We start from the raw sequence: 25,535 nt of genomic DNA on the forward strand, positions 1-25,535 counted from the left end.
CATATAATCACTGTTACAATATGTATTTTGCATGCTGTGTCTATCTTTATTAAATTTTTATCGCTAATACCTTCTAACGTTTATAGCTTGGCCGTAACTAAGCTAACGTCTTAGCGACCCTATTAATCATTTTTATACGATTTCTTTTTCGGTTCCATTATACGGTACGGGGGGAAATTATATGTACACTATACGCGTATAAAAAGCGCTTTCGTTGAGAAAGCAGAGTAGTCTCAGCTCCGCGACTAGTGGAAACTCCTTCAAAATAAATTGAACGGAAACCACGTTTGTGAATTCGGCAAAAAACTGTTCGAGTTAACGGTGCTGAGGTCAAGTTATATAGAGCCATTTATCATTGCGTGGGAACGGACCAAGCAAATCCATTCGAGTTAACCATGTGTTCGATATATCCGAGGGCGAGTTATCCATGTTTCACTGTATATATATATATATATATATATATATATATATATATATACACAGTGAAACTTGGATAACTCAAACTTCAAGGGACCGAGCAAAAGTGTTCGAATTATCAGAGCGTTCAAGTTATCAGAGCACTGTCACAAGTCCATGTATTTACTTATTTATCAGGAGATACATGTACATATACAATCTATAATATAAATCAAAAGCACAGATGTCTTGTTTCAAATTAAATGCTTCTAATGTAAAGTTTAAAACGTTTTTATCAAAAAGTATAGAGATTTTTCTATCACTTGAGATTGGTTCGTTGTTTGAGGTGTTGTTATTACCAGGACGTTTTTTAGATTGACATTGGCAAAACTTGATCGTCGTTGAAATGCTAAAAAGAAAAGACATCAGTACATATACAAACTATAATATAAAGCAAAAGCACAAATGGCTTGTTTCAAATTAAATGCTTCTAATGTAAAGTTTAAAACAGTTTCATCAAAAAGTATAGAGATTTTTCTATCACTTGAGATTGGTTCGTTGTTTGAGGTGATGTTATTGCCAGGACGTTTTTTAGATTGACGTTGGCAAAACTTGATCGTTGTTGACATGCTGAAAAGAAAAGACATCTTTTTCTTTTGAGCGTTTTACCCACGATCAAGTTTGCAGATTTTTCTTGAAGTTTATGCAAAGATTACCTCACTTTACCTCGCTTCCGAAGGGCGATCACTACGCGGATGTTTGGTATAAATAAAATTTCACCAAACCTTTAGAAAAGTCGTTGACAAAAATATTTTGCCGATGGTGGTAATAACGACGCTTATGAATTACGAAAAGTTGAGGTTTACCTCTATGGCTTGGAATAAAGTGATTTTCTAAAGCGATAACAACCGTTTCGGTAGCTGTTGGGCAAAAAACAGTTCGAATTAACAGTGTTGAGTTCGAGTTATATAGAGCCATTTATCATTGCGTGGGAACGGACCAAGCAAATCCATTCGAGTTAACCATGTGTTCGCTATATCCAAGGGTGAGTTATCCATGTTTCACTGTATATATATATATATATATATATATATAGAAGATGAAGATAGAAATAGAACAACAATAATGGTCTTATCACTACCATTAACTCTTTCGCTACCAAATAAATTTTTCAGAGACACTTGAATATTCGGTAAAACCAAATATTTAACATTAGCGCATATAAGTTGTCATAACATTGGACCAAATTAATTAGCATAAAATTTTACATCATCTGATGCCATAAAAAGGCCAGAAATGTGTTGCAGAATCCAAACACACTTTTTGTGCTCTTCATACTATCGTGGTTGACAAGTTAAGCATGTTCCGAGTCAGACGAGTTACTACTATTACTATAGCTTACGACATTATTATTACTATTGAAAATATATACTGTCACTATTACCAGTGCCCGCCAGGAGTCCAATCATCAGGAGTCCATTGATCTACAATTTGTGAAACCTACGTAACTGTAATGCGCCTGATCATCGCGAAAACGAAATAGTTATATAAATTATTTTTGCATAGCGAAACTAAGGTCAGCGGGAAATGCAAACATGTTTTCCATTGGCTCAACTCAAACAGATACCGGAAACACTATTGGAATGCCATGGCACTCTATTTTTCAACCCTTTTTCTATAGTGGCGGTCAAATAGAGGTGGCGTTCAAATAGAGGTGGCGTTCAAATGGCCGTTGGTGTTGTATTTTGCAAATGGCTCGTCAGAATTTCGGAAAGATAAATTTAACCCTCTTCTTCAGGTGGCGCGACATTAACTTTTTTGGATGCAATAAATCTTCTAACTTACCTGCAAATTGTCAAAAATCTCTTAATAAATATGTATTGGGAAGCCAAAAAATATTTCTACCTGTTGATATCTAATGCTTGCAATTAACCTGTGATTATATTATAGTCTGTGTCTTGCTTTGCAATTTGGTGGAGCATTCAATTTTTTATTTCATTCTAAATTTGAAGGCAGTTTTATTTTATAACTATATTTAACAATGGTGCATAAAACCTCATTGCACTCATCGATATGTTGGCTACAGTTTGCAGCCAAAACCGGCTTTTTATGTGCAATAGAAAAGGAGTTACGAGCGTCGATTCATTATAAGATTAGATTACCACAATGATACTATTAAATAAAATACTATAAATCTGCAAATTTATCAGTTATATAACGATAATCTGTCAAATGCCACAAATATATATTCAAGAACAAGTGACATAAACGAACCTAACTTATAATACATGCAGAAACAAAAATTAACATTTTGGAAACAAACAAAATACTTGTAATGTTTGCTCAACCAGTTGCGTTCTGATTGTTGCTTTCAATGGAACGATCATCTTCTGGCCTTTTTGTACCTTCTACAATGTCTTCTGATCTCAACTTTTCTTCTGCGCTGCTGAACTAGTCGATATTAGCGATCAAACAATTTTTTTAGTTGTGCAAAACTTTTATGCGTTGCATTTCGCACAAAAATTAATAAACTTTTAGCCGCATGCGTGTTAAGAGAACCTTTAGCCTAAACCTAGTAGTTCATATACCATCATAATTGTAAACCGTTTTAATATATGTTGAGGTATCAAGACCGCTTTAAACAGAGAACTACTACTAGCCTGATACAGTTACTGCTTATTTCTATGGTGTTGCTTAGAGTTTTAACGAAAAAAATGAAAAGCTTTGGAGTTGACAACGAAAAAATTAATTGTTATTGATGTAACCAGGTCATTATTAGTATGGTTTTGTGGACACTTTTTTACCGATCACTCGTCATTATGAATTCCTAAAGATCACAGAATGTCAAAGTGGCCGTCAAATAGAGATGCCGTTCAATTAGAGGTGGCATTCAATTAGAGGTGGCATTCAATTAGAGGTGGCATTCAATTAGAGGTGGCATTCAATTATAGGCTTTACGGTGATTGTTTCTTTTCAATTAAGTGAAGATATATATGATAGGCTAGTAACAGTGTTCAACTATTCATGGATCAGAAACGTTTTGTAATAAGCCTGCAAAAGCCACTCCATTTCCATCACCTTTTACTTTGATAGATACGCGTGGTGTGTCACGACTTATAGGGTCGGCATATATGCTAATTCTTTTAAATTCCCTGACTTCAGGACTGTTTCTCTAGGGTTGATCTTAATGCAAGTTAGGCTTATATACGGAGACATACGGTAGATCAATTTTCAAGGTTTGTTTAACATCAAATCCTGAATATGGCAAATGGTTTAGTCCTGTTGCACAAGAATTAAATTGAGCTTTTTTGGAGCAGGTTTGCAACTAGTTGGTATGCAGCTAACATCTCATGCAATCGGTGAGGGCTTATGTTGTAACACCGGCATCGTTGTGCCATAAGTTAGACCAAGAGTTGGTGCATGTCGGTTCAGGTCATCTCCTGTCAGATGTTACCGACTTCATTGTATGCGCGCTCTACGTATAGACTGAATTCCAGCTTCATCGCATATTATTGACAGAAAAATGTCACCATTTGGCCCTGGACATTCAATTAGCAAGATAATTGTCTGTGTTTTAAATTTATGTAAACAGTGTGTTTGAATGATTATAGTCTCAATTCGCCCGCAGCATGACATCATGTGAACGGTAATCTATAAAGAGCACTGACAGCCCTGCTTTTTCTAGAAACTAATACGCTCTCTGATATGTCAATTGAACCGAAAGGAAATCTCATTAGTTGCTGTTTTAACTTTTTGTAAACCAAAATATGGCAAGTATTAGCTTTTCATTATAATTGTTTGTTCAGTAATGGATTCTATTGGCTTACATCAAAGGTAAACATCTAATACGATTTAAAAATGGATATGTGAAGTCTAGATATCCATTGTGATTTTTAAATCGTGTGGCTACAGATGTTATAATTCCAAACATCATTCTCACTTGCAGATTCCATCCCTACAATAGGGCTCGACTCATTACCAACCACACGAGAACCAACCCTCATTCGGGTGAGCGAGATGAGTCAAGATTCCCTTCTTTTAACACTTCATCATCCAGATCCGTACCAAGCAAAGGCAAGTTTAGAGCTCAAGCTTGGGAGCGATTGCAGAGAGGCATGAAGTGACTCAGTCATTTGTACAAATACAATATTTTTATATACATTATTGGTACAAGCGTATACACAACTGCTTGTACAAATCTCATCATGAACATAATGTATTATAATGTATATATATAATACAGATCGACCTCACGGCAAGTCTTCCATCAATTAGTTTAGTGAAAGTGAGATTCAGGGAAGCAAATTAGCTCTGGCACCCCCACCAGGACAATAAATATCTTACAAAAATATATACAAATCATTGAGCATGAAAATACATTTCTAAAACTGTTTGCATTCAAAAGATATGTAAGTGTAAACTCAAAAAGAATAAAGCATCACTAAGCTCTTCGCGGGGGTCGATATAAAGAGTGGCATAGACTCATAGATAACAAAAATGATAATAAACTGAATGAGAGGAGAGAGATTAAGCGTAGCTGTTGATATGCATGGAATACTGCATGACGGTTAAATGGAGGAACAAAAAGAGTAAGCAATAGCTTTAGCTTTCCTCATCTAGTGTTACACCATTTTCTCGCCAGCCCCTCTTCGTTATTTGCTTCTGGGCATTTACCATAACAATCATACTTGTTCCATTCGCCAGGAAACTTCTAATAGTTCCTGGCCCAATTCCTCGATAGAGGCCCAAGAGCCCACCACGTTCCTTGATGGTGAACTGCAGGCGCTGCACCAAACTCAGTTTCCTGTACAGAACCATAGAAATAGCTCACAACTTGGTAGATGCACGGGTTTTACTGAAAATTGCAATGTATAACGGGCAATTCTAAGCCGTATGTTAGCCAGTAGTTATGTTAGCTGTGTGTACTAGAGGTATGTTAGCTAGTAGTTATGTTAGCTGTGTTTACTAGAGTTATGCCAGCTAGTAGTTATGTTAGCTGTGTGTACTAGAGGTATGTTAGCTAGTAGTTATGTTAGCTGTGTGTACTAGAGGTATGTTAGCTAGTAGTTATGTTAGCTGTGTGCACTAGAGGTATGTTAGCTAGTAGTTATGTTAGCTGTGTGTACTAGAGGTATGTTAGCTAGTAGTTATGTTAGCTGTGTGTACTAGAGGTATGTTAGCTAGTAGTTATGTTAGCTGTGTGTACTAGAGGTATGTTAGCTAGTAGTTATGTTAGCTGTGTGTACTAGAGGTATGTTAGCTAGTAGTTATGTTAGCTGTGTGTACTAGAGGTATGTTAGCTAGTAGTTATGTTAGCTGTGTGTACTAGAGGTATGTTAGCTCGTAGTTATGTTAGCTGTGTGTACTAGAGGTATGTTAGCTAGTAGTTATGTTAGCTGTGTGTACTAGAGGTAGGTTAGCTAGTAGTTATGTTAGCTGTGGGTACTACTGTAAACATTAACCAAATAATGGATAATAATGAGGATATTTGTAAAGCAGTATAGAGAAATATGGACGGCCAACAGTTCACTACCACACAGTATTTGTGTACTACAGATGGTAGAGCAAGCATGTCCTGTACCTTGTACAGTATCCATGTACAGTCATTATACAACATGAAATAAAAAACAAATTAATTTCACCGGTAAAGATTTAGCTTTCCAGGTAAGTTACTCAAATCCATTAGGTTATTATTCTATTACTTGTACAAGGCCAGGCATTCGGCTAGTAAACAATATGTAGTAAACAATACATGTACAATATGCAGTATACAATATTCATTATAGAATATGTACAATATGCAGTATACAATATTTATTATAGAATATGTACAATATGCATTATACAATATGCAATATACAATAAGTACAATGTACAATATGCAGTATACAATATTCATTATAGAATATGTACAATATGCATTATAAAATATGTACAATATGCAAAATACAATATGTGCAATATACAATAAGTACAATGTACAATATGCAGTATACAATATGCATTATAGAATATGTACAATATGCATTATAAAATATGTGCAATATGTACAATGGGCAATATGCAGTATACAATAAGTACAATGTACAATATGCAAATACATGTATACTATATGTGTAATATATAGTAGTACAAACCATGATCACTGTTAGCTCTTTCTGTTGTTTTCAGTTAATCTTTACTCTTCATGTTAGTTAATTTTAAAGATTCACTCATAATTTTAATTTTCAGGAAATAGTGTTAAAATAATAATAGTAATCGCATCTTCTGTTTTAATACTGTTGTGAACTTGATTTTTGCTAGTCTGAAAAAACAGGGCCGCAGGTTGCTTATGGTAACTGCATGGCTTAATGTCTGTTCCTGATGAGGATGATGTGCTACAGAGAAGGAAACGGGTACCTTTCTTTAGTGAATGAGATAGCACTGCATTTGTTCCAATGACTTACCCAGCCTTCAAACTTTCATTGTTTAGATATGTTTATAAATACACACTTTTCAGTTAATCTGCTTTCTTTCAAGAAGCTGGTTCAAGCCACATACTTATCTAAACAATCCTCCTTCGGGGGTGTTTCATTTTTTTGCTGCCTGCTACAGTTTTATAAGCAATATTGTTTGCTTTTTATTGTCACTACTTTACAACTACACATTCATAGATAAATATTTGTAAAAGTACAAGAAATTACAGACAACGGCGTAGATCATTCGTTTGTAGTCGCATAGATGACTGCTGTTATAAGTATAATCTACAATTACTGAAAGTGAACTATCTCCATAGTTCTTATAATGTATATCATTACTAGCTGGATGAACAGGTAATAGAAGGTTTTGTACAGAAAATATACTTTTAATCAACATATTCAACATTTATCATTCTAACTTTTAAACAAAGTTGTTTATTTCTGTGTACTGCGCTATTTATGTTTACTGTGTTTATTTCTGTGTATTGCGCTATCTATGTTAACTGTGTTTATTTTTGTGAACTGTGCTATTTATGTTTACTGTGTTTATTTCTGTGAACTGTGCTATTATGTTTACTGTGTTTATTTCTGTGAACTGTGCTATTTATGTTTACTGTGTTTATTTCTGTGAACTGTGCTATTTATGTTTACTGTGTTTATTTCTGTGAACTGTGCTATTTATGTTTACTGTGTTTATTTCTGTGAACTGTGCTATTTATGTTAACTGTGTTTATTTTTGTGAACTGTGCTATTTATGTTTACTGTGTTTATTTCTGTGAACTGTGCTATTTATGTTTACTGTGTTTATTTCTGTGAACTGTGCTATTTATGTTTACTGTGTTTATTTCTGTGAACTGTGCTATTTATGTTTACTGTGTTTATTTTTGTGTAATTTATACCGTACTGACTGCAGTCCTACATGTACAACAGATCTATACTGATTGCAATAGTCTTGTTGGCTATACGAGTTTGAGCATTTTTCTTCACTTACGGGCATGCATTTTTCTTCTGGTTTGGCTTTATACATAAAGCTAGCTGCAGTGTTTAACGTGAAGCCGTGAAAGATTGGCATGTATCCCAAGTAGGTGATAAATTTATTCCATGGTACAGTGCATCTTCAGGATACAATTACTCTGATAAATGATTTTTTTACCATATGAAGTGGAACATGATGGTTTTTTCACCTTACCATATGAATCTTGTTTCGCCATACGAAACAAAATTTTCACCTGAATTCAAATTTGGCAGTCTGTGTGCTTATTACATACGTCAAAATAACAAAGACGCGGAAATGCTGTTCACCGAAAACATTTTCACAATGCCTGAAAGAGACACGATGACCGACTTCTCTCAATTCAGCAATTCTCATGTGTAAAACGATAATAAACCTTTAAACCCCTTAAACCAGGAGCAAAGATGGCATAGCAATCCCTCCAAGCAGAAGATCAGTGGTCAAACAACTTCTCTTAACCTGCTAAGTAAAATCCATTTCATTACAAAAACAGCATTGTTTGGGCTTTCTTGCCGAATTAGGTTGAAAAAGGTTTTAATGAAATCCGCTAAAATTATATTAAAAACAAAATCAAAAATAATAGATGTTAACGTGTTTGGGATAGAAAGTTGAAATTCAGTGAAATAGATAAAAATACAAATTAAAACTTAGCTTTAAGTGTGTGTTTAGTAAGTGTTTAGTACTAATTTAAAGTGAATTCAAAGTTTGTTATTTGTACGTCTGTCTTGAAGGTAAGAGCTCCCTATGGTACATACTGCGCATAGCACATCGCAACGTTACATTTTAATGCATATTATAAGCAATAAATACACTATATATACTAAAGTTACTGTAGGTAACTATAGTTACTAAGGTTAATATACTATTTTATTACTAATCCCACGACCAAACAAGAGTGAAACGATTGATTGGGAGAATTATCCCATGACCAAACAAGAGTGAAACGATTGATTGGGAGAATTATGATAAATGCACATGTGCAAACAACTCCCGAAAAATTATCCGTTAACGGCCGTCACCAAACCCTTGCAACGAAATCCTATCAACAAATTTAACTACAGTCAAACATGGATAACTCGAACTTCAAGGGACCGAGCAAAAGTGTTCGAATTATCAGAGCATTCAAGTTATCAGAGCACTGTCACAAGTCCATATATTTACTTATTTATTAGTAGATACATGTACATATACAAACTATAATATAAATCAAAAGCACAAATGGCTTGTTTCAAATTAAATGCTTCTAATGTAAAGTTTAAAACGTTTTCATGAAAAAGTATAGAGATTTTTCTATCACTTGAGATTGGTTTGTTGTTTGAGGTGATGTTATTGCCAGGACGTTTTTCAGATTGACATTGGCAAAACTTGATCGTTGTTGAAATGCTCAAAAGAAAAGACATTTTTTTCTTTTGGGGTTTTACCCACGATCAATTTTGCCGTTTTTTCTTGAAGTTTATGCAGATTACCTTACTTTACCTGGGATTCGTTAAGAGCAACACTCCGAGGCAGTTCAATTAGAAGTTTTACGAGGTTTTACGGTACATTCTATATCACTCACGCTTTTTTAATAGATACTTATTGAATGTACACACGTATTCTGTGTTTAGGTCAAACGATGAATAGTTTTTTGTAGCTCAGACAACGTATACGTTTAATTACAACATTTTTTAAGACGTTTTAAACATTCAACATTCCGACGTTGATTCAACACGGAATCAACGTCGGAAAACTATTCATCACGGACTAGCCGAGTCACGCACTCAAGGAATTTCGCCACGCACATACAAAACAACATACGATTTTTGTTTTGTATGTGCGTGGCGAAAATTCTTGCGCGCGTGACCCGGCTAGCCCGTGCTATTCATCGTAACGCAGTATAAATCAAATTTCACCAAACTTTTAGAAAAGTCGTTGACAAAAATATTTTGCCGATGGTGGTAATAACGACGCTTATGAATTACGAAAAGATGAAGTTTACCTCTATGGCTTTGAATAAAGTGATTTTCTAAAGCGATAACAACCGTTTCGGTAGCTGTTGGGCAAAAAAACAGTTCGAATTAACAGTGTTGAGTTCGAGTTATCTATAGCAATTTATCATTACGTGGGAACGGACCAAAGGAAATGTTCGAATTAACCATGCGTTCGAGCTATCCGTGGACGAGTTATCCATGTTTGACTGTATTTTTCAGTAAAGTCGTTTAAGTATAATAACGATACAAAACGCATATAAACCTATCTAAATATGTTACCAAGCCTTTGAAAGGTTACCGCAAATTCCTAAAACTAACCCATTTGATCGGATTATACATAAATAGACAGATTTATTAGGACGAAAATCGTCACAAAACGCTTGAAAAGCTTGGTTTAATAAAAGTTAAGACCGGAAATTGAAACGCCGAGGAACAGAGAATAGAACGATAAAGTCTTGCCACAAATCGCCACAAAACGCTTGAACAGCTTGGTTTATTAATAGTTTCGATCGACCTACGAAACGCCAATAAAGCCGTGCGACAGATAGAACTGTTTACTGTGTACTGTTTGTCTACTGTTTGAGGCGTAGACCGATTTACAGGTTCGAAAATGTGGTACACCATTTATCAGCCTACGTTTTTGTCCAATTACCGAAGGTTTTTCAAATTATCTAGAACATCAGCCAAATTTCTTTACATCTTATCTACAAGGTAGGGCGTTACTACAACGCCCTTTTATGACAAGAATATTTCTTTATTTCACTCCAGTTTGCATAAAACTTCCAGACGCGTAAATGCCGACGCTTGCTCTCTGTTACATATCGCTGTCAAAACCATTCTACATTCATCACAACACGACCAACTTTCAAACTGTATATTACACATCAGTTTGCCGTTTAACTTTTAATATTGCATTTCAGACATATAATAAACATATTTCTTTATTGTTGTTGTTAGTTAAATTGCGTACAGTAGGTTAGGTCTACAGCTTGAATTAATATTTATTTTATTATTGTAAAACATAAGTTTGAGATAGTTAAATATTTATTTTATTAATATTTATTTCTGTTACATATCGCTGTCAAAACCGTTCTACATTCAACACAACCAACTTTCAAACTGTATATTACAATATATTTTACTTTTAACATTGCATTTCAGATATATAATAAACATTTGATTATTGCTGTTGTTAGTTTAATTACTTACAGTAATTTAGGTCTACAGCTTGAATTAATATTTATTTTAACCAACAAACAACTTTCAAATCGTATATTACACGGCAGCTTGCCATTTACTTTTAATATTGCATTTCAATATAATAAGAGATATAATAAACATATTTCATTATTGCTGTTGCTAGTTAAATTACGTAGGCTACAGTAGTTTAGGTCTACAGCTTGAATTAATATTTATTTTAACCAACAACCAACTTTCAAATCGTATATTACACGGCAGCTTGCCATTTACTTTTAATATTGCATTTCAATATAATAAGAGATATAATAAACATATTTCATTATTGCTGTTGTTATTTAAATTACGTACAGTAGTTTAGGTCTACAGCTTGAATTAATATTTATTTTATTATTGTAAAACATAAGTTTGAGATAGTTAATTATTTATTTTATTAATATTTATTTCTGTTACATTTCTGTTATTTCTGTTGCGCCTTTTTAGAGTCGAGCTCCCTCAAGTTTATTTTATATCATCTCAAACAAGTCTCATTTACATTATACTCTGTCAATTCCTCCTGAGAACTACTTTTTCAACAACCAACAGTACCCTTTCTTTTTCCCATTATTACTTTGGTCGTGGGCTGTATGACAGTGGAATTTCTAGTTAATAAAATGTTCAGTATTTTTTACATATAAAAAGTTCATACATGTATTTGATTTACATAGCATTATATAGTGCATCAGTTTCAGTGTTATATGTAACTACTTACAGCAGCTTTGTCTGGTGAATGATAGAGTGAGTCATAATAATCAAGGTATGACTTATTCTACATGTAATTTACAATAGACAGTTTAAAATAACTCAATATATATTACAGGTATAACATGTAGTGTATATTGTACAGCGCACTATGTATTGCATAGTGTAGAGTATATGTTTACTGTATACTGTGCAGCATATTATGTATTGCATATTGTAGAGTATATACTGTATATTGTACAGCATATTATGTATTGCATATTGTAGAGCATGTACTGTATATTTTACAGCATATTATGTATTGCATATTGTTGAGTATGTACTGTATATTGTACAGCATATTATGTATTGCATATTGTAGAGTATGTACTGTATATTGTAAAACATATTATGTATTGCATATTGTAGAGTATGTACTGTATACTGTACAGCATATTGTGTATTGCATATTGTCGAGTATGTACTGTATACTGTACAGCATATTATGTATTGCATATTTTAGAGTATGTACTGTATATTGTACAGCATATTATGTATTGCATATTTTAGAGTATGTGCTGTATATTGTACAGCATATTATGTATTGCATATTGTAGAGTATGTACTAATATGCTGTACAGTATACATATAGTGTATACTGTACAGCATATTTTGTTTGTTATATTATACAATATACATGTACCACATTTTAAACCATAATGTAACTTACTGATCCCCATACCCTCCTTGAATTTGAGATTTCATCACTTCGAATGGCCAAACAATCCACCAGGCAAATGTGGCAGCACATCCTACAAGAATACTTCCAATAAAAGTTGTCTTGCCATGCTTCGCTAAGAGTCACTCAAATATCTCTACATAGATTATCCCTACATCTAACTAATCTCCTTGTATTTCTACATGATTTTCAAACTTAACTTTTGGACCACACAGATTACCATTAAATTAATATTTTTGCGATACATGTACGTATATGTATAATATTATAGGAATCGCTTTTGTTTTAAATGAAAGTTTTAATTACGCGGTTTAATTATACATTTATATATACACGTACAAATATATTTTATAAGATTAAAAAAATTACACGATAAATATGAAACTTCATTCATAACTTTTGACATATGTGATTTTTACCATAAATCTCAGAAGACCTATCAGGGAAAAGCAATTGAGCAAGCATCTAAATACAAAAACAACACCAGAACAGAAAACATGCGTTCAAATAAAGGTGGCGTTCAAACACAGGTTTTACGGTATGTATAGAACTAACCAGATGTGAGAAATGGTCCGAGAAGAGGGCGATTGAATTGGTCAGGAAACTGCCGTCTAATCGTATCCACCATCATAAAGTATGATGTCATCAAGCCTACTGTTCTGATCCAAGTAACTCCATATCCCTAAATAATTTAAGTAAATAACATCAGCAATTTATCGCCACAGAAACTGAATGCAAAGACCATGTGCGAGGTATAAAATGTAGTACAACATCGGTATCATGGCAGATACAGGTACAGTGGACCCACGCCATACGACATTAATTTTTTCCAGGGTTGGCATCGTAAGACCAAAATGTCATATAGAGGAGTATAGAAACCTATAGTAATTATTTAATGCAAACACCTGGTAAAAAACATCCAAATTTTATATACATGTACGTACTGTACATATTAAAAATTAATAAAAAAATAGTATATTAACCTTAATAACTATAGTTACCTACATTAACTTTAGTGTATTTAGTGTATTTAGTAGTCATGATCTGCAATAAGATGTACAGTACGTACTGTATGGAGCTCCTACCCTCGAGACAAACGTATAACAAACTTTGAATATAACTTAAATGAATTCAGCTTACTAAATACACACTTGAAGCTAAGTTTTAGTATGTATTTTACTAAACTAAACTTTGATTTTGTCATCCTCTAAATCTTTATTACCTGTTTCCTGTTTTGTTTTCACTATAACTTATAACTTATAACGAATAATGCTGAACACATAAAGAGCAAGCATAGTATTTCTTTGAGGCATTGTGGGAGGGATTTTGGCAAATAGCATCTTTGCATATTCCGACTTATTCAGCACACTGACTGCCAAATTTGAATTTCGAGAGAAATTTTGTCGATGTCTGATGGCGAAAAAATTGCCAAATGGAAGAGACAGAAAAACATCGTGTTCCACATCGTAAGGCAAAAAACCGTAGAACAGGCAGGTCGCAACCCGCGGTGCACTATAATGCACACGTTTGTAACACACGCTATAACGTAAAGTGTCAAGTCGGGTGAGTTTTCAAAATCGATTTGAATGTTAGCTTATTTCGCCGTAATTGCGAAAGAAAAAACACCAAGCCTTTAGCGTTATATTTGTTATATATAATTTTCGTGCCATTCTAGTTCGTCGTGATGGATCGTTAAATGTGTCAACAAAAAGGCGAATAAAATAGCTGCACAATTGTTCATAAATACAAATGCGATCGATTGGTGCAGGTGTTACAGCGACGGTTTACCAGTCTTAATGCCACAAGTTGGAGTATCGTCGAAAATCTTCTTTATCCTAACCTTGACACCTGGATAGTGATAGACGACGAAAAGGTAGAACTGCTTTTTATAGTAAAAAGATTTTGTTGTTTTGCCTTATTGTAGGCGTACAAAATATTTGTTATTAGCTTTACTTTGCAGAATAAACTTTGCTGCTTAGAAAAATAAGCAAATCGTTGTAAATAAACGTCAAAAAATGTGCAGTCCCTATCAACTTGTTGTAAATTTACCGGAATTATGGTCTATAAAACCAGTGAGATTGATCATAAAAATGAGAAAAGTTGTTGATACAAACCAATAATTCTGCAGTTACGGTACAGCCCACAATTTAAAAGAATTCAGTAAAGTTTTTCTTTTTTGCATGACCAAAGGGGTGAGTTTGGAAAGCTCTTGGAACGGATTACACATTTTACATGTATTTTACTGTTCTTGTAACAAAAATTCCCTATAACGTAAACGTTCCTGGAACGGATTATTTACGTTATAGGAGCTTCTACTGTATATATTATATGATAAACTAGCAAAACCTCCGGCGTTGCACAGGTATTAAAAATCAGCTTATAAACAGTGACACGTAATATAATTGCCTGCTACTTGCCATTAGCCTGGCACATTGCCAATGGCTAATTTTAGTAAGCTAGTACTTTGAGTACTCACTGTTAAGAGTCGCGAGAGCAAGCATAAAATTACGTTGTGCCGGGCAGAGCGGTTTGTGTACTTTCACTTACATAGTGACATATATCGCCTCAGAATCTAATGCATCTCGTGTAGCTTAATTGGTAAGATATTCGTTATACGACCAGGAGGTTCCAAGATCAAATCTTCTGCAATATGAATTCTTTATTCCAATATTTTAATAGCTATAGCTAGACAAACCGATAATACACACACAAACTTGAAGACTTATATATATAGATAGATGGATAAATGTGAGTATATACTATATACCAGCTGAATGTCCGAGTAGTATAAATGTCTTTGCACAGAAAACTTACTTCTATTCAACATATACAACATTTACCATCCTAACTTTTATTCCTCATATCATGAGAAAAGTGTTTTTGTACAGTTCGAATAAATTAAGAGAAAAATAAACAATAAGTACATGGATGTGTGTGTATAAAAAACGTTACTGTTGCAACAGAAGTTCGTCGTATTCAAAGTATCGATGGACGATACTGGTACCTCTCAATACTGCTACAAACGTATCGTATTAATGAGATATCGAACATTCTTTGTCTGACACTTTATCTCACCAAACGGAGACAGACTGTAGCGGCATTTCTAACTCCAGCTAATACAATTGTCTGCATGAAAAGTATTAGCCTTTACCGATTTAGCAAGTGAACCTTACGAAAAACCGGAAATGTAAGTGTAACGCACATTTAAAATTGAAACGGAACACTTGAAAATTACAAATTAAAAAGTTGTTAATGGTAAAAAAGCTTTTAAAAAATATCAAACGCAAACTTTAATATCAATTAAAAATAAAAAGTGCACATTTAGCGTGTGCAATCGCGAGAACGATATACAGTATATGGTAAGAGCAATGGGAATGAATGAGAACAGCTTAGCCTTGTGGTTATGCACGCTTGTTAGTGAACTTGTGATTGGAATCGTGAGTTCAAATCCAGTATGGAAGTGATTTTTCTCTGCTAAAACTTTATTGCTATAACTGGACAGACGCTAGGCCAAACATGTTGAAAATCCGGCCCACGGCCCAAATGTGGCCCAGAGTCAATTTTCATCTGGCTGCAGCCTCTCTCACAAAATCAATAACGCCTGGACCCCTGTAGAATTAAATTAACCCTTTGAACCCCAATGACTGATTTTCCAGCATTGCATAGGGTGTGTCTAAATCCCTAACGGCTGGAATTCTGGCATTCACATGGCTTTATTTACAAAAGCAGTTTCTAAGGAACAGCCTAAACCAATCAGATTAATTCTTGCACAGGATGTTTGACCAAAAATGTCTCATCCATTTGTAACAGTTTTCAAATATCTTCACTTCCTTCAATTTAATAACAAATTTTATTGAAACGGTATCTTGAAAAAATTGATACGACTCATTTGTTGGTAGGTCGTAAATGATTGTGATGCAAATAAAGAATTTTATCATACTAACTATAATTTTCCACTATATTTTGAGTCATGAAATGATGAGCATGTGCTCAATGGATATGATGCTACTGTAAATGTTTTATGAGTTTTTTTAAAATCGTACGAACTTCTATAGTTTTGGCCTGAATATGGTGACACACTGTTTTTTCTGTTTGATGACATTTGCTGTGGATTGCTCGACCTTTTTACTAATGTTTTACCAAATATCATTGTATTATGAGTATGTTTAAATATATTTAATAAAAGTTTAAAAACTTAGAATGGCTGGACAGATTGCTTAGGGTTACTGACACCACTGACAAAACTACCAGTGTTCAAAAGGTTAATAAATTGGGGAGAAGCGCTGTTACCTGCATGTTAAACATTTAAAAGTTCAATCAACATTTATAGCTACTGTCATATTTTATATGAGCCCTGCACTTGTTGATATGCTTATTACTTGTTCATTTTTCTGTAATTGTGTTTAAAAATTCTATAAATATTAAACTGCCATGACGAGATATTGTTGTTTCAAATGTAACTTGTACCCAAAAGTACAATTACTTCTGTTCAATTGCTACAAAAAAGTTAGTGTTGTAAAGTTAGGTGTTTATTAAATTTCAATTATAATGCCAATGCAATTGGATATGCATGTTTCAAACGAACCAAAACATTTGCTTAAGATAGCTGAAATGAAAATAAAAAAACAAACATGAACCACAGATTGGCTCGGTAAAATTTATTTAAATTAATTGCTGTTATATGTAAAAAATGACCGCCATGGTTAGCCCCCTAAATTTTTAACACGCCAAATCTGGCCCCCTTTGCAAAAAGTTTGGACAACCCTGCGCTAGACTAACATTGCTATATAGAGATAGATATACATGTATATACATGTATACTAGGCGAATGCTGAGCCTTGCACAATAATAGGATAATTACCTAATGAAGTTGAGTAACTTACCTGGAAAACTAGATCTTTACTAAAACAATACCTACGTTTTGGGCCAGCTTAACAATCATTACACGTAAGGGTCAACAGTGCTAGTTATTAACCACAAGCAAGCGCTTTAAGCGCAAGTATCTTAACCAATGTAATGACTACTCGCCCAATAAATCCATTGTATTTCGTGTAGCTTGAGGAGGAAGTTCGCCACCTCCAGATCTAGAGGTCTCGAGATCAAATCTAGTATAGTGTGGATTTTTCATTGCTAGATTTTAACATCTATAACTGGACACAGGGTTTAATATCTATAACTGGACACAGGGTTTAATATCTATAACTGGACACAGGGTTTAATATCTATAACTGGACAGAGGGTTTAATATCTATAACTGGACAGAGGGTTTAATATCTATAACTGGACACAGGGTTTAATATTTATAACTGGACACAGGGGTTAATATCTATAACTGGACACAGGGTTTAATATCTATAACTGGACACAGGGTTTAATATCTATAACTGGACACAGGGTTTAATATCTATAACTGGACACAGGGTTTAATATCTATAACTGGACACAGGGTTTAATATCTATAACTGGACACAGGGTTTAATATCTATAACTGGACACAGGGTTTAATATCTATAACTGGACACAGGGTTTAATATCTATAACTGGACACAGGGTTTAATATTTATAACTGGACACAGGGTTTAATATCTATAACTGGACACAGGGTTTAATATCTATAACTGGACAGAGGGTTTAATATCTATAACTGGACACAGGGTTTAATATCTATAACTGGACACAGGGTTTAATATCTATAACTGGACACAGGGTTTAATATCTATAACTGGACAGAGGGTTTAATATCTATAACTGGACACAGGGTTTAATATCTATAACTGGACACAGGGGTTAATATCTATAACTGGACACAGGGTTTAATACCTATAACTGGACACAGGGTTTAATATCTATAACTGGACACAGGGTTTAATATCTATAACTGGACACAGGGTTTAATATCTATAACTGGACACAGGGTTTAATATCTATAACTGGACACAGGGTTTAATATCTATAACTGGACACAGGGTTTAATATCTATAACTGGACACAGGGTTTAATATCTATAACTGGACACAGGGTTTAATATCTATAACTGGACACAGGGGTTAATATCTATAACTGGACACAGGGTTTAATATCTATAACTGGACACAGGGTTTAATATCTATAACTGGACACAGGGTTTAATATCTATAACTGGACACAGGGTTTAATATCTATAACTGGACACAGGGTTTAATATCTATAACTGAACACAGGGTTTAATATCTATAACTAGACACAGGGTTTAATATCTATAACTGGACACAGGGTTTAATATCTATAACTGGACACAGGGTTTAATATCTATAACTGGACACAGGGTTTAATATCTATAACTGGACACAGGGTTTAACAAAAAGACAAACACTGAGTTTTATATACACATAGCCTACCATCTGGGTATGCAATAAGACTGAGCTATCATTTTTATTGTCAGCACTCAGTTTAACCTCAAAGAGCACGTCTTTTTATTGCGGTTTTGTTCGATGCCATTCTCAAACAATATCATACATTATCTTTCATATGGAGATACATGACTAGAGTTTTATGGTCAAAAGAATATTCATGAAATGCAAGCATGTCACATCTTTTAAATTATCTATATAAATACATGGGAGACGCAAAAGCTGGTAGGAAAAGTCATACACAACCTTCAGTATAAATAGAATGACATTAAAATTGTAGATGGGTTACCGTGTAAACGGATCTCAAGGTCCATGAGTGTCCGAGTTGACCTCTAACCTAAAAGAGATTGAGGAGTCATGTGACACATGTTACAGGTCTCAGCAGCTGAGGTCACACCGACTCTGCTTATTAGGTTATATATGCTTATTTGCCTGCCTTATTAGGTTATATATGCTTATCTGCCTTCCTCATTAGGTTATATATGCTTATCTGCCTGCCTTATTAGGTTATATATGCTTATCTGCCTTCCTTATTAGGTTATATATGCTTATCTGCCTTCCTTATTAGGTTATATATGCTTATCTGCCTTCCTTATTAGATTATATATGCTTATATGCTAGCCTTATTAGGTTATATATGCTTATCTGCCTGCCTTATTAGGTTATATATGCTTATCTGCCTTCCTTATTAGGTTATATATGCTTATCTGCCTTCCTTATTAGGTTATATATGCTTATCTGCCTGCCTTATTAGGTTATATATGCTTATCCGCCTGCCTTATTAGGTTATATATGCTTATCAGCCTGCCTTATTAGGTTATATATGCTTATCAGCCTTCCTTATTAGGTTATATATGCTTATCTGCCTGCCTTATTAGGTCATATATGCTTATCTGTCTTCCTTATTAGGTTATATATGCTTATCCGCCTGCCTTATTAGGTTATATATGCTTATCAGCCTGCCTTATTAGGTTATATATACTTATCAGCCTTCCTTATTAGGTTATATATGCTTATCTGCCTGCCTTATTAGGTCATATATGCTTATCTGCCTTCCTTATTAGGTTATATATGCTTATCTGCCTTCCTTATTAGGTTATATATGCTTATCTGCCTGCCTTATTAGGTTATATATGCTTATCTGCCTTCCTTGTTAGGTTATATATGCTAATCTGCCTTCCTTATTAGGTTATATATGCTTATCTGCCTTCCTTGTTAGGTTATATATGCTTATCTGCCTTATGTCCTCATCTCTTAAAGATGAACTCACATGAAATTCTAGGAGATGCCTTCATGTTTGGAGAACTGGCCTACTCTTTCAGAGCCGCCAGGCGCCGTTGTCAATTGTCGACGTATGATGTTAGCGGTGCGCCACTATCAGGTACTTGATATCAGGTATATGAGCGTTATCAGGCACTGAATTGTCTGTAGACGTAGTGTTTACCTATTTGTCTACTTGTGTGGTGATGTAATCTTGGATGGATATAACAAATAGATTAATGTTGGTAAGCGCATTTAGATTTATAAAAATAATAACCGTTGAACTCAAGTTTCATTCGGTGAGGCGTCATGAGCCCGCAGCTTTTATTTGAAGCAAGGGCAACAATTTATTTGAAGGCTTAGTAAATATGAGCAATACAGTTGCTTCTACAAATTTACATTGAATAATTAAGTTTATTAGTAACTCATGATTGGATTTCTATGTACTATATTCGCTATACATGAAAAACCCACTTGTCAAAAGCCTGCCTACATAATATAATATAAGGAACCTTAACTTTTAGTGTCTGGTACCCAGTGAAACTATAGATCCATAAATATACTCTCTCTTCAACAAATGACCCACAAATTAATAAAATGTTGTTCCAAATTATTCGTGCTCAAATTCTTGAATAGCGTACAACTTCACCATAGCAGACTACTGTCTGTAACACTAGGAGTAACCTAGGGTCTGTAACACTAGGAGTAACCTAGGGTCTGTAACTGTCTGTAACACTAGGAGTAACCTAAAGTACGTAACTGTCTGTAACATTAGAAGTAACCTAGGGTCTGTAACTGTCTGTAACACTAGGAGTAACCTAGGGTCTGTAACTGTCTGTAACACTAGGAGTAACCTAGGGTCTGTAACTGTCTGTAACACTAGGAGTAACCTAGGGTCTGTTGCTGTCTGTAACACTAGGAGTAACCTAGGGTCTGTAACTGTTTGTAACACTAGGAGTAGCCTAGGGTCTGTAACTGTCTGTAACACTAGGAGTAACCTAGGGTCTGTAACTGTCTGTAACACTAAGAGTAACCTAGAGTCTGTTGCTGTCTGTAACACTGGGAGTAGCCTAGGGTCTGTAACTGTTTGTAACACTAATGGGACGTTTAGTGGAGTCTCTTAAGCAGTCTCACTGTGAAAACAAAAGCAATGCACAGGCATTCTCCTACCTTAGCATACTCTAGGGGACATTCTATGGTGGCTCGAACAGTTGAAGCCATAACTCCTGATAATATTACCCGTCTGAAATATATAAAAGGTCCTTGTGAGCAAACTGAATTAAGAATTGAAGACAAAGTGGTACTAACACGCAGGATGTTCTACACCAGTAGCACAAAACCAGTTATGACTGAAAGATACGACTGAAAGCTACATAAACAAAGCACACGAGTACATGTGCAACAGAAGACATAAAAAGGGCTTGCTAAACACAATACCCCACATCAGTTTCTTGTCTGATCAAAACAACCAACTTACACTTGCAGACCACCTGTTCCAGGTATTTCTTGTGTACCAAACGCTGTGTTCAGATGAGTATATCTAAAAGATAAATACATTCTAATGATCGTAACTAAACTAGTTTGTCCAAAAGCTGAAGACATATTGTATATAAGGCCCAAACGGACATTGCTGTTAGAGGACTGAAGAACATTATGAGGAAAACTTTGTAAAAGGTGCATTTACATTGGCTGATTGCTGCCAAATCTCCTTGCTGAGTTGGAGAGGACAATTCTGAAAAAAACATTTGCAATGTGTTATTGATACTAATTTCAGCACAAGTTTGGCACAGCTCTAGACAAGCAGAGCTACAGTACAGCCACAGTACAGCTACAGTCCAGTACAGCTACAGTCCAGCACAGCTACAGTTCAACAAAGTTACAGTCCAACACAGCTACAGTCCAACACAGTTACAGTCCAACACAGCTACAGTCCAACACAGCTAGAGTCCAACACAGCTACAGTCCAGCACAGCTACAGTCCAGCTCAGCTACATTCCAACACAGCCACAGGTCAGCTTAGCTACAAGTCTGGTGCAAATGAGTTGCTAGCAATTAGAATGAGTGCAGCGGCTGCCACAAACAATTTCACTGTTCACACATGCCGGGAACAGATCTTCAAAAGTAGTAAAAGGAAGTGATGACAAGAAAATGTGGAAGGCATTGATGCACGGTATGAGAATTCTAATTCTAATTTGATTTTAATGAAGTATTTGAGGTTTGGAGAGTCTGGATATGATAATAACAGGGTAGCTGGTCTTGGAAGCATTAGAACTAACTGTGATCACATTCACTGATCCTGCGTGCTTCACACCACATGCGATATTCAATTTCAAAGCAATTAATAAAGGCCATATGAGCACTGCTCTCTGAGGAGTTTTAGCAGCAGCCTTACAATGATTACCAGTTAAAGTGAGTGTATTATGTGTACTTAACTACTCACCATTGCATGTAGTATTTGTCATAAGCAATGTGAAAGAGAAAGAGTGTCAGAAACGTAAGAGTGTCAAGTGTAATTTTGAAAATAGCGACTGAAAATAAGCAAATGTATAATGGCAGCGGCATGGAGGCATATCTATGCAAAAACTCTCACGTTCAAATATTGAGAGTGAAGAATATTCTGAATGCGTAAGTATAATCCACATACCCAGCTTCGAACACGGCGAACTGCATTGATCTGTATATGCCAGAGCCCCAAAGTGGAGGCACGCAGCCCCTGCAATATCAGTAACACGTCACATTAGTTTCATAAAATAGTTTCAGAGTCAGCTGAAGCAATGGCCACACATAGGTGCTTACCGATAAAGGCCCTTAATTCCTTGTTGTTTTATAGTAGATGTCAAGGTTCGCACCATAGAGTAATTCTCAAATCCTTTTTGAGCCTGCATCTTAGTTTTAATTGTGTCAAAAGGATGGCCAACCATTACATTGGTAGTCCCGTAGAGCACCCCAACTACAGAGAAGTAAGCCTACTTTAGTACTAGCACTCCAACTCTTGACAAGCAAGTTCGTTCTATTACGGTGATAAACACGCGATCAAACCAAAACATTAATGTTGATGTTGTCCATAGTAATGCAGACACTATACCACTTGAGAGGTGGTAGTAGAAACAAGAGATCTTACCTCCAAGTCCTATAATGCCATCCTTGACCCAGTGAGTTCGCCTCTCGTTGTGCATATTCAGTCTTCCAGTGCTGCACTAGAAATGTGACACTTGCAAGGGCACTTACTGTTAGATTGTTTGTTTGAGGCTGTTGTGCATTAATTCTAGCAGAGAAACTATTCAGTTTAATAAATCAGAACACTCGTGATTTCAGTTTAGACCGGAACCCTTTATTTTTGCACTCATCAAAATAGTGGACTCGCCACAAATACAACATCTCACCCCGAGATTAATATGAAGGTAATAAACAAAAATAAAACAACGAATAATTGATTGTGTTCAACGTCTCAGCCTGCTGGCTATGTGCGGCTCATCAAAGCTGATAGTCCGAGAGGTATGGCGGGGGTTTAACGATTCTACCGGATCGCGAGACTCTCGTGACAGTAGGTGAAGGGGTCTCAGGATTAGCAGCCAGTGAGATAATATCAGAACGGTTGCGTCGTAGGCGACTACCATTATCCATCTGGACCACAACAGATCTAGTGAGATCATCGGACGAAGTGATGACAACTCCTTCACCACGAGTGGCTCTCATTACCACCAAAACATCCTTGTTTACCGGGCGAAGCGGAACGGCTTTGTGGGCATCATCGTGACAGGCTTTCGAATTCTCCTTATACTCATCATTTCTAGCCTTGAACACCTCATGGTCTGGAAGTTGAGGTCTTAGGTTGTCCAGATGGGTGACCACAGTGGTTCGGAGCTTTCTACCCATCAGTAGCTCTGCAGGAGAAAAACCACCAATGATAGGCGACGCTCTGTATGACAACATTGCCAGATATGGATCCGAGTCTTTCTGAAGCATCCTCTTTATGGTCTGAACTGCACGCTCAGCAGCTCCATTACCACGGGCATAGTGGGGGCTGCTAGTGACATGAGTGAACTTATACTCTGCAGCGAAACTGGAGAATTCTGTGCTAGCATATTGCGGACCATTGTCCGAGACTACTGCATCCGATATCCCATGCCGGGAAAAGAAGCTCTTTAGATGGGTGATGATCTTTCTAGAGGTAGTACCATCATCGAGGAGTGCTACTTCTGGGTACCTGGAATAATAGTCGACTACCAGTAAGTACACTGCTCCTTTGAACTGGAACAAATCAGTTCCTACTATTTGCCACGGTCTATCAAGAGTGGCGATAGGTCGCAGTGGTTCAACAACTTTGTTAGCCTCAGTTTTACAGACCTGACACTGAGATACCATGTCCTCGATAGCCTTGGCCATAGACGGCCACCATACACTGTTTCGCGCTCTAGATTGACATTTGGTGAGCCCCAAGTGGCCCTGGTGAATGTCCTGAAGCACCCTGTAACGCTCCGAGAGAGGGACTACAATCCTACTTCCAACCATAAGGAAGCCCTTATTCACTGTTAGAGGTTCCTTGCGATCATAGTATGGTCTCAGAGCGCTGTCCACTGAGGACAAATAGTGTGGCCATCCATCTTTCACCAGACTGACTACCTTCTAGAGCCCCTCATCATCCCTCTGAGCAGCCTTCATCTCCTCCAGTCGACTATCCAGACCGTTCAATACCACCGTTTCGTTAACAAAGTGTGTGGCCTCCTCTCTTAGCTCATCAACCTCCTCTCCTCTTGAGATACTAAACCTAGACAGCGCATCAGCTGAGGAGTTACAAACACCAGAAATATGCTGGATAGTATACTGGAAACGTTGCAGTCTCAGCTTGAAACTCTGGATTCGGGGAGGTAACTTGTCCAAGAATCTGTTGTCAAAGAGACTGATCAGGGGTTTGTGGTCTGTTTCGATAACCACACTCTTCATACCAAGTATGTGATGTGAAAACTTTTCCATCGCCCAACATACCCCAAGCGCTTCTTTCTCGATAGCAGCATAGCGCTTCTCTGTCTCAGAAAACAACCGACTCGCAGCTGCAACCAATTGTCTTGAACCATCATCCTGAACTTGACTCAAAGTGGCACCCAGTCCATGATTACTCGCGTCCGTTGATATGATGGTTTCTCTATGCGAGTTGTAAGCAGCTAACACAGGAGGCTTTTTGAACAGCTCCTTGATGCCTTGGAAAGCATCATCCTGTGCCTTTCCTCATGTCCAAACAATGTCTTTCTGTAAGAGCTCACGGATAGGTTTGCTCACCTCTGCTAGGCGGCAGGAAAACCGGGCATACTGATTCACTAGGCCAAGAAAGCTCCTCACACTTTTAACATCGGTAGGCGTTGGGAAATCCAAAATTCCCTGTATTCTAGGGCCAGC

General features: G+C 36.0%; 2 protein-coding genes across 2 annotated transcripts in view; one reads left to right on the forward strand and one right to left on the reverse strand.

The window, feature by feature from the left end:
* The window catches only part of LOC137391873 (serine-rich adhesin for platelets-like), a 35,298-nt gene extending 30,640 nt beyond the window's left edge, over window positions 1–4,658 (forward strand). Inside the window, exon 11 of the mRNA XM_068078423.1 lies at window positions 4,343–4,658. Coding sequence (XP_067934524.1) covers window positions 4,343–4,520 — 178 coding nt within the window. The 3' untranslated portion in view covers window positions 4,521–4,658. The remainder of the gene's footprint in view (window positions 1–4,342) is intronic.
* On the reverse strand, window positions 4,529–23,369 carry LOC137395936 (mitochondrial substrate carrier family protein S-like). Its single transcript, XM_068082267.1, has 9 exons — window positions 23,263–23,369; window positions 22,938–23,091; window positions 22,786–22,854; window positions 21,619–21,681; window positions 21,312–21,384; window positions 19,171–19,218; window positions 13,048–13,174; window positions 12,484–12,565; window positions 4,529–5,200 (listed from the first exon to the last, which is right to left on the reverse strand). The coding sequence occupies exons 1-9, from the start codon at window positions 23,315–23,317 to the stop codon at window positions 4,999–5,001; spliced, it is 873 nt and encodes a 290-aa protein (XP_067938368.1). The 5' UTR covers window positions 23,318–23,369; the 3' UTR covers window positions 4,529–4,998.
* Window positions 23,370–25,535: the final 2,166 nt, after the last annotated feature.

This window comes from Watersipora subatra, chromosome 1 (assembly GCF_963576615.1).
Source record: "Watersipora subatra chromosome 1, tzWatSuba1.1, whole genome shotgun sequence".
NCBI lineage: Eukaryota > Metazoa > Bryozoa > Gymnolaemata > Cheilostomatida > Watersiporidae > Watersipora > Watersipora subatra.